The sequence below is a fragment of the Castanea sativa genome, chromosome 11 (genome assembly GCF_040712315.1).
Source record: "Castanea sativa cultivar Marrone di Chiusa Pesio chromosome 11, ASM4071231v1".
Classification (NCBI taxonomy): Eukaryota; Viridiplantae; Streptophyta; class Magnoliopsida; order Fagales; family Fagaceae; genus Castanea; species Castanea sativa.
Window position 1 is genome coordinate 27,076,892 of NC_134023.1, and position 18,672 is coordinate 27,095,563.

Consider the following 18,672-nt stretch of genomic DNA (forward strand, 5'->3'; position numbering starts at 1 on the left):
TAATTAAACACAATATATTAGCCTAAATAGAGTCAAATAGAATCAATAAACATGTTAAAAAAAATTATTAAATAAATCAAAACAAGATTTTTGCCCTAATCTGGGTTTGGGGTGTGTACGCATACCCAAATACACATACACATGGTCGAACCATGCGCACACATTCTCGATAATGTGTACGCATCCTTTAACACAAAACTGAAAAATCACATTTTATTGATTTAATCATTCAAAGATATTAAAACAGAAATCAAACAAGCATATTAGAACCCTAAACAGTAAACTAACATAGAGAAAACAAAACAAACCAATATAAACAAATAACCATGAACAAACCAAATAAATATGCTAGACTAACATAAAATAAATAATCATGTTAAACTTACATAAAAACTAAAATAATAAAACAAGAAAAACCTAAATAGATTATAAACAACCTAAAATCATGTTAATACATATCAAAAGAATTAATAACAATAAAAAAAAAATCAAATATAACAAATAGAGAAACTAAATCAAGAACTTATGTGAATCATATTAAGCAATGGAGGAGTTCATGGGAAAAACACTCACCTTGCTTGAGATTATTTAATCGACCCCTCAATGCCCACAACAGAAAGATTAGTTTGAGGGAACAAGAACAATTAAAGAACATAATAGTTTTTAGGATGATCACAACTTAAGAACAAATTTATAATTCAAAAGGTTTTAGAAAACGAATTGGGAAAATAGTTTCTGCCTTAGAACTAACTAAAGAGAGGTTTTTTTTTTTTTTTTTTTTTGTAAAAAATGTGAAAAGGTACTGTGTGTGAGTTTTAGAAAAGAAAAATAGGGTTTTAGAGAAGATGGGGGCCAAAAAATAACTTTCTCTAGCTAGGGTTTTGATTGGAGACATATGGTGAGTATTTATAAGTTAAAATTATGGTTTGTAAGGCTTTTTAATGGTTTTTGGACGTTCCTAAGTGTCTAGGGGCTGGCCCACACCAAAGAATGATGTTTTAGGCCCCTAAAATTGAAGTTCTAGGATTCTAAAAATGACCATATGTACGCATGGTCAGGGCATGCGTACGCATGCGTCACCAAAAACCCTAATTTGATAGCTTTGATGGCCCAACATCAAATGGCCATAACTCACTCAATATAAATCCACATTAGGCAAAATTTTTCATTCAAATTGAAGCCCAAGATGTCTACTTTCCAATGAAACAAATTGCACTAAAAAATACTTTGTGAATTAAAAGTTATGTTCAAAACAGTGAGCAAAGGTCATTTTGTAGAATCTTATTCAACGCAATTTGAGCACTTTTGAGTTGTGATTACTTCCAAATTATTGTGAACTCTTTAATTACCCTTGGTTGACATATGTCAAGTTCATCATTGGGGTCGGGGACCAAAATTTATTAATGGGGTACAAAATGAGGTGTCTATAGATGCCACTCCTTTAACTTTGCTTGCTTTGTAAGTATAGTTAAAAGCCTGAAGGGACAAACATTTTGTAAGTTAATTAACTTTGAGTACACACACACACACACACACAAACATGCAAGCAATCACACAAACATGGAGGTGTGCTTATAAAAGGTGATTGGTGCACTTGTTAGGATTAGTGCCCTTAAATCCTATTGTATGATGCTATGTATGATATTATGTATGACATTATGTATGATATGATGTATGACTTAATATTGTGATTGATAAATTTTTTTTATTATAATCTGAAATAATGGTAACATGAATATGGGACATTATCATATAGTCCATGAGATGCATAGTATGTGATCTATGTGATTTAGTCATAGAAGATATAGATCACAAGTTCTTTGTAAACTCAGAATTGTAGTTCGTAGTCGGTGATGAAATTGGGCATTTCATCTGCGAAGACTATAACGTATCAACTGAGATGATTTGTCTTGATCATGGAAATAGAGATTTCTAGTTGATATGTTTTAAGAGTTAAGACATATTGAACTGGACCGCTGTGAGATTTATTATTCTCCTAACGACTGTCAATTGAATAATAAATCTCACAACTTCTATTTACATGAACTCTTAATCCTGAGAGGATAATGGACCTGATCATGAAGTGTAGGTTACTTTGATATATCAAGAGTGAGATCTAAAGTAACGGTCAAAACCTCAGTATGTTGGGCAGCCACATTTAGTGTTGATGGAACATATATTCTCAAGATGGAATTCATAGTCTCTTAACGGAGATATAAAATATTCCCTTGAGATAAGTTTAATGGATCAGTTATTCAGAGAGTTAGGCCTAAACACTTTGGTAAGAAGTTACTAAAGTATATATTTATGAAATTGGATTTCATAAATATATGTTGAATAACTTTAAAGGATTAAACTAGATACTCAAGGATAAGATGTAGTAATTTACAAAGTGGCAGTCTATATTCATGACTTTGTATTACTATGAATATTTTATGAAGGGGTTGCATGTATAATAAAGTCTTGGGATATAATTTATAAATAAGGCCTAGAGTGCTACTATATTTATATAGTGGTATTAAATATAGTTAATGGTAAATTTGGACTTGTCAAGAGTTGACAGAAAAGCCCAAGGCCCATTGGAGCTAATGTCTTATTGGTCTCTTTTGGTCCCACTCCAAGCCACATACTAAAGCCCAATTGGAAATGCCCAAAAGGCTAGCCCAGTTAGATAATCAGTTATAAGGAGAGAAACATACATAATTGTAATGTGTAAAAAAGAGAGACATCATTGTGAAATGGTGTGTATGTGAGTGTTGGACACTCTCTCATTCTCCCTTGAACAAAAACTGATTGAAAGACCTCACATCTTGGGCGTTAGTGGAATTGGAGTGAAGATTCATAGTGTTCTTAAGAACTCATGATCTTTGCTTTTGAAATTCAGTGCACCAAGGTACGCTCTCTTGATTCTATATTCTGAAATTTACATAGTGCATGTTATCAATTATGAATGAAATAGATTCGTTTATTTTCCACTGCGTACATGCATTTTTCCATCAGCACTTTCAACAAGAAGTGTGAAAAACCACATAAAAGAAAAAACACTTAGATGTTTTTAAGTTTTAAGGACTTTACTTTCAAGTTTTGAGGACTCTACCTTCATGACACATATACATACAAGCAATCATGAGAACAAGAAATGTACCATAAGAGACATAAAAGAAAATCTGGGATGTTTTCGAGTTTTAAGGACTCTACCATTGAGTTTGAAGAACTCTACCATTGAGTTTGAAGAACTCTACCTGGCCTTTGTGGTACCACTTGAAACAAGAAATTTACGTCCAAACACAAATAGGCCACTCAAGAATGAGAAATTTATGCCAAAAGGACCACTCGATGTGAGACATTTTCATCCAAACACAAATACGCCACTCAAGAGTGAGAAATTTAAGCCAAAGGGACCACTCGAAGTGAGATATTTACATCCAAACACAAATAGGCCACTCAAGAATGAGAAATTTATGCCAAAGGGACCACTAGACCAAGCAATTTACATCCAAATACAAACAGGCCACTCAAGAATGAGCAATTTAGGCCTAAACTCTCTAACCATCTCCAGCGGAGTCGCCAAGCTGTCGATGCTCCCAGGAGAGTTTCCCGTCTTTGGTTGTCTCACATTAGGTCCTTGAAAGTAAACGGGATTGCAAGAAAATAAAATCTATAAATAAAATCCTAGATGCCTAGGTGGATGAGATTTCTTCCCCCTAAGGGTACTTCCCATGAATAGCCTATGATAATGGTCCAATACCCATCTAGAATGAACAAGATAAGTATAATATTCAAGATTAATAATAAGAGCATAAAATTAGAAAGGGTTAGGAGCAAGCATAATATATACAAGAACAAAATAATGTAAAACAAACATTTACACAACTGTAGACACCTTATTTTGTACCCCTTACAACTTGGGCCCCCGTTCTCCAATGATGCTTAAACTCTAAGGCCCAAGGCCAGTTTAGAGCTCAATCAGATATTAAATTAACTTGAGGAGTGTTAAATGAAAAATATAACCTTTTAAATGAGAAAAAATCTATTTTGGAAATAAAATGACGAAAGTGGCCCTCGGCCCACGTACGTGGGCAATGGCCTGCGTATGTGGGCCAAAGCATGTGTAAGCACATTCTTGCACAAGTAGTTACAGTTTCAGAAACATAAAAAAGGAAAGTTTTTTGCAATAATGGCTGAGGTTTGGATGAATTCCACATCGTTTGGGAGCCATTCCAAACCCCAATTTTTTCCACTATATAAAGCCATACATGGTACGTTTTCAAAACATACAGAATTTCCACGGGGAAAAACCTAAGATTCACTAGAAAATAGTGAATCAAAAGGGAGTTTTCCACAAAACACCCTCAAGTTATTTTTGTTTGATTGGGACCTTTTCTAGCCCTAATCCTTTGAGTTCAAAGTTTCTAATCACTATATTTTTTTTTTTTGGATTGTGATAGATTTTACTAAGGGGAACGGTCAAAATCAAAGCTTGGGAACTCCCTTTTGAGATATTAAGCTTCAACCCTTCTTTTGCTTTTTTAGTCTTTCTTTTCTGTTTAAATCTTGTTTCTTTGTGTAGTTTATGTTTATGTATGTCTGCTTAGGTTAGTTTTGCAATTCTTTTTATGTTTTTTGCAGGTTAGGTTGTTAGAATTCCTATTTTGAGGTTCTGCTCTGTGTTGGTGTTTTTAGTTTTATGGGCAAGAGGCTATGTATGCATAATCTTGCCTGCGCACGTAGGCTTGATTATGCACACGCAGGCTTGTTCTTGTGTGCGCATGCTGTAGCCCAGAAACCCTAATATTATTTGTTTGTTGCTGTGAACAAATCTTCAATGGACAAATCTCCCTGAACAAATCCTCAAAGAAAAAATCTCCATGAATAAATCATCAAAGGACAAATCTCCAAGAAAAAATCTTCAATGGAAAAATCTCCTTGAACAAATCTTCAAAGGACAAATCTTCGAGAACAAATCTTCAATGGACAAATCTCCATGAACAAATCTTCAAAGGACAAATCTCCATGAACAAATCTTCAAAGGACAAATCTCCATGAACAAATCTTCAAAGGACAAATCTCCATGAACATATCTTCAAGAACAATGCCACAATCCAGGTTTCGAGGTAGAGAAACCCCTTGGTTACCTTCCATCAAGATCGAGGTAAAGAAGCCCCTTGGTCACAACAATCTAGGTTCTGAGGTAGATAAGCGCCTTGGACACCTTCCATCAAGATCGAGGTAGAGAAGCCCCTTGGCCGCCACAGTTCAAGATTGAGATAGAGAAGCCTCTCAATCGTCCTAGGTTCCGAGGTAGAGAAGCCCCTTGGTTACCTTCCATCAAGATCGAGGTAGAGAAGCCCTTTGGTTGTCACAACCTAGGTTCTGAGATAGAGAAGCCCCTTAGTCACCACAACCCAGGTTCTGAGGTAGAGAAGCCCCTTCGTTACCTTTCGTCAAGATTGAGGTAGAGAAGCCCCTTGGTCACCACAATTCAGGATCCGAGGTTGAGAAGCTCCTTGGTCACCTTTCATCAAGATCAAGGTAGAGAAGCCACTTGGTCACCACAACTCAGGTTCCAAGGTAGAGAAGCCCCTTGGACACCTTCCATCAAGATCGAGGTAGAGAAGCCCCTTGGTTACCTTTCATCAAGATCAAGCTAGAGAAGCCCCTTGATCAACCCGCCATATTTAGACTGGGATAGAGAAGCCTCTCAGTCACCCTAGATTTTAAGATTCATTTCAAAATTTATCAGTTATCAAGTAGGTCAAGTATTCACAATTTTCTTTTCTGCAAAATAGTAAGGCACTAGTTCTATGTCCCGATGTTTTAGGTTCTAGAGTTAGGTAATCTTTGAAAAAATCAACTTCAATTAAATCATGGCTACTAAAATCAGTGTGTTTGTTTTATATTGACATTCATTCTACAAGCTCTGTCAATGAAAGGCATTCTGTAGACACTCGATTTTGCACCCATAATTTAATCAAGGAAGATGGCTAGAATGACCATTCATATACCCAAATTTTATGATTGCATTTCATGCATTAATTCATTCATTGCATCTCACAAAAATGATCTTAAGGTTCTAATGGTCGCGACGGTATGCCCGATTTCCAAATCAAGCCGTTGGATTGAAAGATATCGCATGATCAAGTTTGCGTGGTCTGCATGCATTTTGTTTAGGTGGAACTAACCACACACGATTAACTTAAATTAATAATGATTGTCTAAACAATTAAAATTAATTAAATAACTTTGTGATTGGTTGTTAGTTAGTGCTAAAAATAGGCTTGCTTGCATGGGAATAAAGAGAATAATTAGATAACAATAAAATTGTGGATAATCAAGACTTTTGGGAGTGTTTATCTACAAGATAATCATTGTTGTATATACCTGAATCAGCAGAAAAGGAGTTTAATTTTTAGAATATGGATTAAAAACGCATCTAAGTGCAAGTCTTGGCTCAAAAACCCTCAAAAAAGGAGTCCAAAATGGACTAAAACTCAAACACGGGACCAGCACCTAAGAAGGCCATTCAGCACTTTCCAAGTGCCGATTGGCACAAATTTTTGGCACCGCCCGATGGCTCCTGGGTTGAGATAAGTTTGATCCTTTTCGATTTTTTTAAAAAGGACGTGTCCCAATTCGTATTTTGATCATACAGCTAATTTTTTTAACATACTAGCCTCTATAAATAGAGGATGTCTCTTAAAATTCAGCACTCTTTTTCACGCTTTCTGACCCCCCCTCTTTTTGGCTCTTCTCTTCTTTTCTTTTCTCCCTTACGTTAAAGACGTTCGGGAGGCTCTTGTCTTAGGAATTTCTTTTCTATAAGCAAAATATTTTAGGCTTCAAAGAGTTGAATGAATTTCTTCGAATCCTAGAATATCCTTTCACTAAGAAGAGCACACTCATGCAAGAGGTAGTTTCTTTCTTTTCTTTTTCCAGTCTTTTCTGTTAATTTTATTTGATTATGCATGAATAGGTTTAAGCTATTTTATTATTTCTGATACTTGATATAACTGCCATGTGTTGCTTGAAATTTTTCTTTAAATATGTTTTTAGATGATTTTTTGTTATGATTGAAGGAAAAATTCTGGTTTTACATCTCATGCAAAACCCACAGCGGAAGTAACGAACTAGGATCTATTTCATTCATGATTGATAACGTGCACTATGTAAATTTCAGAATTCAAGAACAAGATAGCGTACCTTGGTGTGGAGAAATTCAAAACAAAGATTAGAAGCACTTGGGAACACTTTTAATCTTCACTCCAATTCCACTTTACGCCCAAGATGTGTGGTCTCTCAATCAGTTTTTCAAAGGGAGAATGAAAGTGTGTCTCACACTCTCTCACACACACCGTTTCTTATTTCTCTTTTTTCTAATCTCATCTGATAAAAATTCTGTATGTTTATCCCTTTATAACTAACTGATTATCTAATTGGGCTGGCCTATTGGGCCTTTCCAATTGGGCTTTAGTGTGTGGCTTGGAGTGGGACCAAAAGGGACCAATAAGACACTAGCTCCAATGGGCCTTGGGCTTTTCCGTCAACTCTTGACAAGTCTAAAGTTACCATTAATTATATTTAATACCACTATATAAATGTAATTGCACTCTAGGCCTTATTAATAAATTATATCCCAAAACTTTATTATACACGTAACCCCTTCATAAAATATTCGTAGTAACACAAAGTCATAAATGTAGACTGCCACTTTGTAAATTACTACATCTTATCCTTGAGTACTCGGTTTAATTCTTTAAAGTTATTCATTATATATTTATGAAATCCAATTTCATAAATATATACTTTAGTAATTTCTTACTAAAGTGGTTAGGCCTAACTCTCTGAATAACTGAACTCATTAAACTTATCTCAAGGGAATATTTTATATCTCCATCAAGAGACTATGAATTTCATCTTGAGAATATATGTTTCATCAACACTAAATGTGGCTGCCCAACATACTGAGGCTTTGACCGTCACTTCAGATTTCACTCTTGATATATCAAAGCAACCTACACTTCATAATCAGGTTCATTATTCTCTCAGGATTAAGAGTTCATGCAAATAGAAGTCGTGAGATTTATTATTCATTTGACAGTCATTAGGAGAATAATAAATCTCACAGCGGTCCTGTTCAATATGTTTTAACTCTTAAAACATATCAACATATCAACTAGAAGTCTCCACTTCCATGATCAAGACAAATCATCTTAGTTGACACGTTATAGTCTTCGTAGATGAAATGCCCAATTTCATCACCGACTACGAACTATAAATTCTGAGTTTACAAAGAACTTGTGATTTACATCTTCTGTGACTTTTCACATAAATCACATACAATGCATCTCATGGACTATATAATAATGTCCCATATTCATGTCACCATTATTTTAGATAATAATAAAACAACTTTATCAATCACAATATTAAGTCATACATCATGTCATACATAATGTCATACATAATATCATACATAGCATCATACAATAGGATTTAAGGGCACAAATCCCAACAATGATTTCTCTCTTGAATCTCAAAATCCGCTAGTTATCAAAGATCTTTTTAAACTAAAAACTTATCTGAATTTTTCAGATTTGATTTTCAAAACACATAAAACTAATCTGTATTTTCATTAAATACAGATTTGATTTTTTAAGAAAAGTTTTCTTTGACACAATTGTAAATTTTGAAATTTAGAAGAAGAAATTAAAAGTTAGGTTAAAGTTTTGTATCTGTGATGCATGTAAAGTAAATTGATCTAATGAGTATGATCCTCTTCCAAAATGTCTTTTTGTATTTTATGACCAATAACCGACTTGATTTTTTTTTTTTTATAAACCAAAAAACGTTTTCTTTACTATTCAAAACGGATCTAATTTTTCTTGATAAAATCTTTTTTTTTATTTACACTAAAACAGATTGGACATTTTTTACAAAAATCTTGTTCTTTTCTTTACATGAAAACCGATCTGATGGTTTTTACAAATCTTTTTTTTTTTTTCATTTAAACAAAACAAATTTGATTTTTCTTTACAAATCTCAATTTTTTTTAATTCACAAAATAGATCTAAATTTTTCTTAAAAAGAGGATACATTCACAAGATAAATTTATTTGAGTTAGTGTTAGTCAAGTGTCTATCATGTATATTCAACATATCATTCACATCATGCAAAAAGGGTATTTTGGTCATTAGAGTCTAGAAGACCAAACTCTGTTTTGGCTGAATGGGTGCCTAACACCTTCCCATTCCATAACCTAACCCCCGAACTTAGGATTTTTGGATTGGTAGATTAGTATTTCTTTCTTTTTATTTTTTGGTAGATTGTAACTAGGACAAAAATATTTGTATTCTTTTGCATAGATTGTAACTAGGACTCAAAGCCTTATAAGGTTTAATTTACCGAGATTGTATTTATTTTTATCCAATCAATGACAATTAAGTATTTTGATCATGTAATTTGTATTTATTTTTTCTTATTTTTTTGTATAAAAAATAAGTGGCAACTCCACACCACTTACCCAAAAAGAGAGGTACCTTTCAAAGCACCCAAATCTCTTTTTTGAGAGCACCCCAATTTTTGCGGTCTCACACAATATGGTAGGCCTTGGGTGATAAGCATGATAGATGTATGGTTAGGGATGTTTGATGCCATGTTGATTTTTAGATATATGCTAGTGTGTGTGTGTGTGTGTGTGTGTGTGTGTGTGTGTTAGATACAAGTATTGAGTGTGCCTTTAATAGGGTTAAGACATAAGGCACAATGATGGGAAGCCAACCTTAGGGTTGGGTGGTTTTGTGTGCCTAACAACTTCCCAATACTGTACCTTAACTCCAAACCCATATCTCTGGTAGTAAGATCAAAAGGTCCTTCTTCAAAAGGATGCTATATATATGGTTCCTAGGCCATTGCAAAAAGTAGGTGGTAACTTCTAAAAATGACCCCTTGCATCCACAGTGGCGACTCCACTGGGGATTGTGAGTTTAATTCATGTGTGTCCTATATCTTAACCTTAATAAAGGCTTATTCAATATATGTTTGCACACATATCACATGGTTCCTTTGTCCCTTAACCTTGATTGGTGATGAGTTGGAAGATGTAAGGCTCCATTAGGGCCCAAGTCTTTCGCAGTTTATCCCACCAACTCACAATGTGTGCCATTACCTATAATGAGCTTTGAGTATGTTAACAGTTCGCTACCAATCCACAAAGGTCTGCTGAGGCCCTCGGTTGGAATCATGGTCCACCTAGTTGTGAGTGATCTACTTATCTATCCATTTTGCCTTAAAGAGCCTACCCACACTTAGAGAGATCCTAGATCCTATCAATAAAAGGATAGCCTTTGTATCTTTTGTTTGTTCAACCATATATCTTATGATCACCTAAAGGACAAGTAAAAGATGTAAAAAATGGAAGGATGACCCTAAAGTTATGGCATATCCTAAGACAATGGGGATAAAAGAATAGAGTTTTTCACATGTAAGAGGCTTATTCCCAAATCCAAAAGTATATCTTAACTTGAGAGGTTCATAAGACCATAGCCTAATTGCTATCATAAACCCATATCAAAAAGCCCTTTTGAAAAAGAGGACTTTGGGCCTAAAAAAAAATAACAAGTATGCTATGGACTTAGCATTCAAAATCCTACAATGTCATTATGAATTTCCCTAATCTTGGGCCTCTTTGTTGTATGCCTAGGCCCAAAATGATGAATATATTGTAAGCCCATGTTTGACACAAAATGTTGAAAATCTTTAAGTACATTCTAATGAAAACCCATGAGAGTAAGATGAGAGCGTTGTTGTAAATGGACCAAAGCCCAATGAAACAAGGGGTAAGGTTCATGAGAGGAAAGGGAGAGATTTTTGTTGGTTAAATATATGTTTGTATCGCATACAAAACATGTAATACATGTTGGTTAACGGATCTACTTCATTCGCAATTGTTAACATGTACTATGCAAATTTCAGAATTCAAGAACAAGAGAGCGTACCTTGGTGCGGTGAAATTCAAAACAAAAGATCAGAAGTACTCGGAAACACTTTTAATCTTCACTCCAATTCCACTTTACGCCCAAGAAGTGTGGTCTCTCATTCAGTTTTCAAAAGGAGTATAAGAGAGTGTCTTACACTCACATACACACCATTTTACAATGATGTCACTCACTCACATACAAAATTATGTATGTTTCTCCTTTTGTATCTAACTGATTATCTAATTGGGCTAGCCTTTTGGGCCTTTCAAATTGGGCTTTAGTGTGTGGCTTGGAGTGGGACCAAAAAGGACCAATAAGACACTAACTCCAATGGGCCTTGGGCTTTTTAGTCAACTCTTGACAAGTCCAAAGTTATCATTAACTATATTTAATATCACTATATAAATATAGTTGCACTCTAGGCCTTATTAATAAATTATATCCAAAGACTTTACTATACATGCAACCCCTTCATAAAATATTCATAGTAATACAAAGTCATGAATGTAGATTGCTACTTTGTAAATTACTACATCTTAATCCTTGAGTACCCGGTTTAATCCTCTATGTTATTCATCATATATTTATGAAATCCAATTTCATAAATATATACTTTAATAACTCCTTACTAAAGTGGTTAGGCCTAACACTCTGAATAACCAAACCTATTAAACTTATCTCAAGGGAATATTTTGTATCTCTGTTAAGAGACTATGAATTCCATCTTCTAAATATATGTTCCATCAACACTAAATATGGTTGCCCAACATACTGAGGTTTTGATCGTGTCTTTAGATCTCACGTCTGATATATCAAAGCAACCTACATTTCATGATCAATCCATTATCCTCTCAGGATTAAAAGTTCATGTAAATAGAAGTCATGAGATTTATTATTCATTTGACAGTCGTTAAGAGAATAATAAATCTCACAGTAGTCCAGTTCAATATGTCTTAACTCTTAAAACATATCAACATACCAACTAGAAGTCTCCACTTCATGATTAAGACAAATCATCGTAGTTGATATGTTATAATCTTCGTAGATGAAATGCCCAATTTCATCACCGACTACGAACTATAATTCTGAGTTTACAAAGAACTTGTGATTTATATCTTCTGTGACTTTTCACATAAATCACATACTATGTATCTCATGGACTATATGATAATGTCCAATATTCATGTTACCATTATTTTAGATTATAATAAAACAATTATATTAATTACAATATTAAGTGATACATAATGTCATACATAGCATCATACAATAGGATTTAAGGGCACACATCCTAACAATTTTGTAATTGGGCCTTCATAAAAATAGACTTAAAGATTATCTAAGGACACCTAAAAGAAAATGGAACCTTTTAATTGGGACATGGACTTAATAAAATGGGGACTTCTTTTCAAATTAAGTTCCCACTCTAATTCAAGTCCAATGGAAGGCAAGACGTTCCAAGAGGGGATGAATGCTTCAAGTGAAGAAGCCTCCTTGCAAGAGATATTTGAGCTAGTGAAGGCATGAGGCAAAACCCTTAAGAAGATCTTGAGTTGCCTTTCCAAGATGGAAGAAGTGTTCAAGGAAGGAGAAGAAGAAGATGAAGAAGACAAGGATGACTATGGATAAAGCGAGCTAACTCAAGAGGACATCAATCGCATGATGATAGAGGAGAAGGTCCACCTGCTTCTACCCAACTTTATGCCACAATTAAAGAGCACTCCCGGACCTTGGACTTTCAAGAAGGCCCATGTCAATGACTTCTCTGAATCGGGAGATGCAGGATCTTGGGAAGATCATGATTGGCCGAAATGGACCTCAAAGGTGGGGACAACTCAAGTCACCCCAGCTCGTTTCATGCTTGAACATGACATGGGCCCTTCTTCCGACAACAATCAATGCCTCGTGCTGACTCAAGATGAAGAAGAAAAGGAAGGAGATAATGAAGTGATCAGCTATTAGAGTGAAGACGACGACGACTGGTTCTTTGATGAGGTGGGAAGAGATTTCCCTAATCAAGGTGAGGTTTTATATGACATAACCAAAGCTATGCACATATGGAAACCTCTGGAAGAGAAGGACTGGTCCGCTGAGTTGAAGGATATGTTCAAAGAGGAGGGCGAGGAGAAGAACGACAAGCCTTAAAGAAGAAAGAAGATGAAATTCATCATGCCTAGTATCAGGCAACTTAATAATTGGACTTAGGTTGGGTTTTCTGAAAATGTGTAATGCAAGTCCCAATGTACTTTTCAACATTTTTAATAAGATGAATTCTAATTTGGATTATTTTGATGTGTCCTATAATATTGAAATTCTGCACTTAAATGATTCAAATGAATTTGAAAATGAAATTAATAAACAATTGGAAAGGAAAATTGAACCTATGGAACCAACTTTTGAAACTGTCAATTTGGGCAATGATGAGAATCTACGTTTAATTAAAATTGACTCAGCTATAAATGAAAAAGAAAGGAAAGATCTCAAAAAGTTGCTCATAGAATTTCAAGTGGTGTTTGCATGGTCCTATGAAGATATGCTTGGTATTAATCTCAAGATAACTCAACATCATATTGACAACCATGCTTACATGGAGATTGTCAAGCAAAACTTGAGGCGCGTGAGAATTGAATGGCTTTTAAAAATCAAAGAAGAGGTCACCAAGCAATTGAAGTTAGAGTTCATCAAACCCGTACACCAAGCCAAATGGATAGCCAATATTGTGCCCGTACCCAAGAAAGATGGAAAGGTAAGAATGTGTGTGGATTTTAAGGATTTGAACAAAGCTTTCCCTAAGGATGACTTCCCTCTTCCTCACATAGATGTCTTAGTGGATAATACTACCGGTAGTGCATTGATGCCTTTCATGGATAGTTTCTTGGGATACAACCAAATCAAGATGGTTCCTAGAGATATGACCAAGACTACCTTTACCACAGAATGGAGAATTTATTGTTTCACTGTGATGCCATTTGGGCTCAAGAATGTGGGTATGACCTACCAACAAATGGCCATAGCCTTGTTACATGATATGATGCACAATGAGGGAGAAGTGTATGTTGATGATATGAATGTGAAATCCAAGGAGAGAGAGGGTCACATCGTTAATTTGAGGAAGTTCTTCGAAAGGATCAAAGAGTATAGGTTGAGATTGAATCTGTAGAAATGCACCTTTGGAGTAACCGTAGGAAAGTTGTTAGGATTTTTGGTGAGTGATGGACGGATAGAAGTTGACCCATCAAAGATCAAAGCCATATTAGAAATGCCTTCACCCAAAAGCGAGAAGGATATAAGGGGATTTTTTGGCCAATTGCAATACATTAGTCAATTCATTGCCAAACTCACTTCCACTTGTGAGCCCATCTTCAAGCTCTTAAGGAAGAATGAACCCCATGAATGAAATGATGAATGTCAGAAAGCTTTTAAGCTCATTACAGAATATCTCCTCCATCCACTTATCTTGGTACCCCCAATGCACAAAAAACCATTACTCCTATATCACTCTATCATAGAGGATGCGGTTGGAAGTATGCTTGCATAAGAAGACCATTATAAGAATGAGAGGCTGTATACTATTTGTGTAAGAGGTTCCATGATTATGAGACTAGATACACACCTATAGAAAAATCATGCTTTGCCCTCGTATGGGCTGTACAGAAGTTGAGGCACATTATCCTACCTTTCCAAATATGGGTAGTAGCCCGAATGGATCCATTGAAGTACTTGTTTGAGAACCCCACTTCGAGTGGAAGACTATTAAGATGGTTGATCCTACTAGCAGAATTCAATCTAAAGTATGCTACAAGGAAAACCATCAAAGGGAGTATTGTATCTGATTTTTGTGCTGAGAACCCCATGGAAGGAGAGGATGGTAGAGAAGATTTTTCAGACAAGGATATTTTGGATATTGAGCTAAGGGCATGGAAGATGTATTTCGACAAAGTCGTGAACCAATATGGAAATGTGATAGGAGTACTCTTAATCACTCTTGAAGGAACTCACATACCCTTAGTAGTTAAGTTGAACTTTAAGGCAACCAATAACATGGCAAAATATGAGGTTTGTATCGCCAGAATGGAGGCTCTTCTAGAATTGGGAGTGATAGAGGCCAAGGTCTTTGTAGATTCAACTTTGGTTATAGCTCAAGTACAAAGGTTGTGGAAAGTGAAGGAAGAGCACTTAAAACCATATGAGCAGTATCTAGAAGATTTGACCAAAAATTTTGATAGAATTGAGTACACGAGCATCCCTAGAGCTCAGAATCAGTTTGTAGATGCCTAGGCTACCTTAGCTTCCTTGGTTGAAATACCCAAAGGAGTGTGGACATGACCCTTAGAGATTAAACAATGTTATGGGATGGTACACAAAGAGAAGGCTGAAGCTTTAGTCTTGGTTATAGAAGAAGAAGGGGTTCCTTGGTATTATGACATCATGAAATTCTTAGAATTGGAGGTATATCCGAATGGTGCCGATAAGAGAGAGCATCGTTCAATTAGGATAATGGCGATACAATATGTGGAGGTCAACTCTATAGGAGATCCTATGATGGTATGCACCTTCGTTGTCTTAAGAAAGAAAAAGCCAAGAAAGTTATGGAAGAGATTTATCAAGGGGTTTGTGGTCCTCATATGAATGGGAGAATGTTAACCAAAAAGATCTTAAGGATAGGGTACTACTGGAACACAATGGAGATTGATTGTGTAGACTTTGTGAAGAGTTGCCACGATTGCCAAACACACGCGAATTTGAATCACGTGTCACCTAGTGAACCATATAGCATGACCTCTCCATGGCCTTTCTCAATCTGGGGCATAGATGTGATTGGAATGATAGCCCCTAAGGCCTCGAATGGACACAAATACATCCTAGTGGCAATTGACTACTTCGCCAAGTGGGTGGAAGCAGCGTCCTACTTCGTGTTAAAAGCCAAGCACGTGGCTCGATTCATAGAGAATAATATGATTTGTCAATATGGGGTACCCCAAGAGATTATCTCCGACAATGGTTCCCACTTTGAGGGAGACGTTAGTACAATCATGGAGCTGTACAACATTGAGCATCACAAGTTTTCATCATATCGACCATAGACCAATGGAGTCGTAAAAGCAGCCAATAAGAACATCAAGAACATCCTAGCCAAGATGGTAGTGACATATAAAGATTGGGCTAAGAAGCTCCCATTTGCCTTATGGGGTTATAGAACTTCTATCTGTGCATCAACTGGGGCAACCCCTTACTGTACTTGCAGATTTTTGTGACTCATTACCGAATTAGAATGAGAAAACACCTTATTTTTGGTCAGTCATCGCTTCAGTGCCCTGAGTCATCTTTCCTTATGTATTCTAGTTCAAGAGGGTAACTTAAACTTCAAGATCATCATAGTTGTATAAAATAGCTAGGTTTGAAGATACTCCAGCTTAGATACACAAGAACAACTTTATTTTTTATTGCTATTCGTTGATATGCAGTATCCAATTTGCACTGCCTTCATTTCTGATAATTTGTTCTTTTATGCCACATTTCATTCAATCACTGAAATTTCCTTTGCAATATGTCAGAAGGGCTTAAATTTTCTTCCCCTTTGAAGTTGTAACAATAACATCTTCAGATTTTCATTCATATATGAATTACCTAAGTTAATTTTCATACTTTCTGAAACTAAATTAGCCATTTCATCTGTAATTTCTAAAATTCATAGGGACTTTGCTGTGCATTTTCTAGAGAATGGTAGGTACAACTTAGTTTGTTCATTTTAAAGTTTAAATTATTTTTTTATTGGGATACCTCAAAAGATAGGAGGAAAAAAAAGTCAAGTAAAAGAAAAAACAAAACAAAATCAGACTCTCTTACAAGTTACAAATAGTTGGCCATTTCCTAAATTGTTGGTTGGAAAAATGGAAAAGTGGGAGGATAGAAGATAAGGAAGGGTGAAAAGGTGAGAGGATAGAAAATATATTAATTTCTCTCATTTTTATTTTGTTGGAAGAGAGAAAAAAGTGGAGGGATGAAAATTTTTTTGTTTGGTTGAGAAGAAAAATGGAAAGATAGAAAATTTGATTTGCGTAAATTTAAAATCATGTCCCTATTATATAAAAGCAAAAAATGTCATGTTTTTATATTTTCATAAAAAAAAATATGAATTGGCACTTCGTTAAAAAAATAATAAAAGAGCTCAAGAAATTCAAGAACTAAAAATTATTTTCTATAAAACCGAAAGGGGAAATAAAACAAAGCTGAGGGTAAAAAATAAAATTAACGCTTAAAAAAATAAAATCAAAACTATTGAAAAAAAAATTAAGAGAAAGAAAGAAAGAAAAAAACAAAAAAAATTGCACCGAAAAAATAATAATATAAATAACTACTGGGAGAAAAAGTTGTCAACATTGGCAAGCAAAAAAAAAAAAACACACAAACACAAACAAACAAACAAAACGAAGCAGTTGGCCGCGGGTACCGGTAGTAGTTGGTTAGTGACCGGTGGGCATTTTAGTTCAAAATTTCGCGCCCCATTTTCATTCTCATTTTTTTCTTATTTTGAAGAAATTAAGTTTTGGTGAGCTTAGAGATAAAACAGTCAGACTCCACAATTTTTCTCTCCTCCTCCTCCCCCACCCAACCAAACACCCCTCCCATCTATTTTCTCTCCTATTTTTTACTCTTTTTTTCCATCCTCCCCAAAATCATTCCAACCAAAGGAACGATGAAGCACGATGCAAAACAACAATAGTTCTAAATACCACAATCTTTACAACATAATTTTTCACAACTATCTTATGTGACTAATTGTAAGTGGTGTAGAAAAAAAAAATAGTAAGTTTATGTAAAAATTGAAAATGACACACAACTAATTACAATCAACATAGGATAGTTGTGGAAAATAATTTAACCCTCAAATAATTCACAAAAAAACTATAGGAAGTCACTAATTATTATATAAACTTTTTTTTTTGGAAGAATTATTATATATAAAAGTTGGTGTTATATAAACATTTATATAGACTTGTCGCTTGAAGGATGTACACGGAGCTAGGATTTGATCTTATGGGAGCTCAGAATATGAACAAAAATTTCACCATTTAATAATGAGGATTATACAAAGAATCAACATTAAATTAATATTTGAAAATTAAATGTATAGTCTATTCAATGTTAACAAAAGATAAATAAAAGAAAACATACAATAATTGTTACTTAATATATTTAAAGTGAATCATCCATTAAGGTGCAATAAATTTTGCAACAATTCTGCTTGACCTGGTGCATAATTCCAAAAGTAAGGCTAGAAAGATACAAACTTTTTTACAAAATTTTTTTACAACTTGCTGATGTGGTGAGAGATTATTAGTTAATGAAAAAGTGATGTTAACGGTGAGCCTAAATGAAAATCAATAAGAAGTTAGTCACATTAATATTTTGTAAAAATGTTGAAAAATAGTTTGTAGCTATAGCATTATTCTAATTCCAAACCCAAAAATTTTTAAAAAAATATTAAAAAATCATTTTTGAGAACACACAAAAAAAAAAAAAAAAAAATTGATGATTACAAAGATGAGAGAAAATTACAACCATGAGAAATGCAAAAACCAAACAATTTGACATAAAAAAAACAGTGCATTTTTAATTCAACTCTATCAAAATACTCAACATTATGTTTTACTCATTAAATTTACACTAAAAATAATTTTTTCCAAAAATAATC

The 18,672-nt window shown here is 34.6% G+C and overlaps 1 protein-coding gene across 1 annotated transcript; it reads left to right on the top strand.

The window, feature by feature from the left end:
- The first annotated feature begins 14,678 nt into the window (after positions 1–14,678).
- Positions 14,679–15,254, top strand: LOC142616301 (uncharacterized). The gene has a single exon (XM_075789180.1). It carries the CDS (start codon positions 14,679–14,681, stop codon positions 15,252–15,254), a length of 576 nt encoding a protein of 191 aa, XP_075645295.1.
- The last annotated feature ends 3,418 nt before the right edge of the window (positions 15,255–18,672 follow it).

Coding starts and splice junctions, on each gene's coding strand:
- LOC142616301 (XM_075789180.1), top strand. CDS start 14,679: ATGGATCCATTGAAGTACTTGTTTGAGAACCCCACTTCGAGTGGAAGA.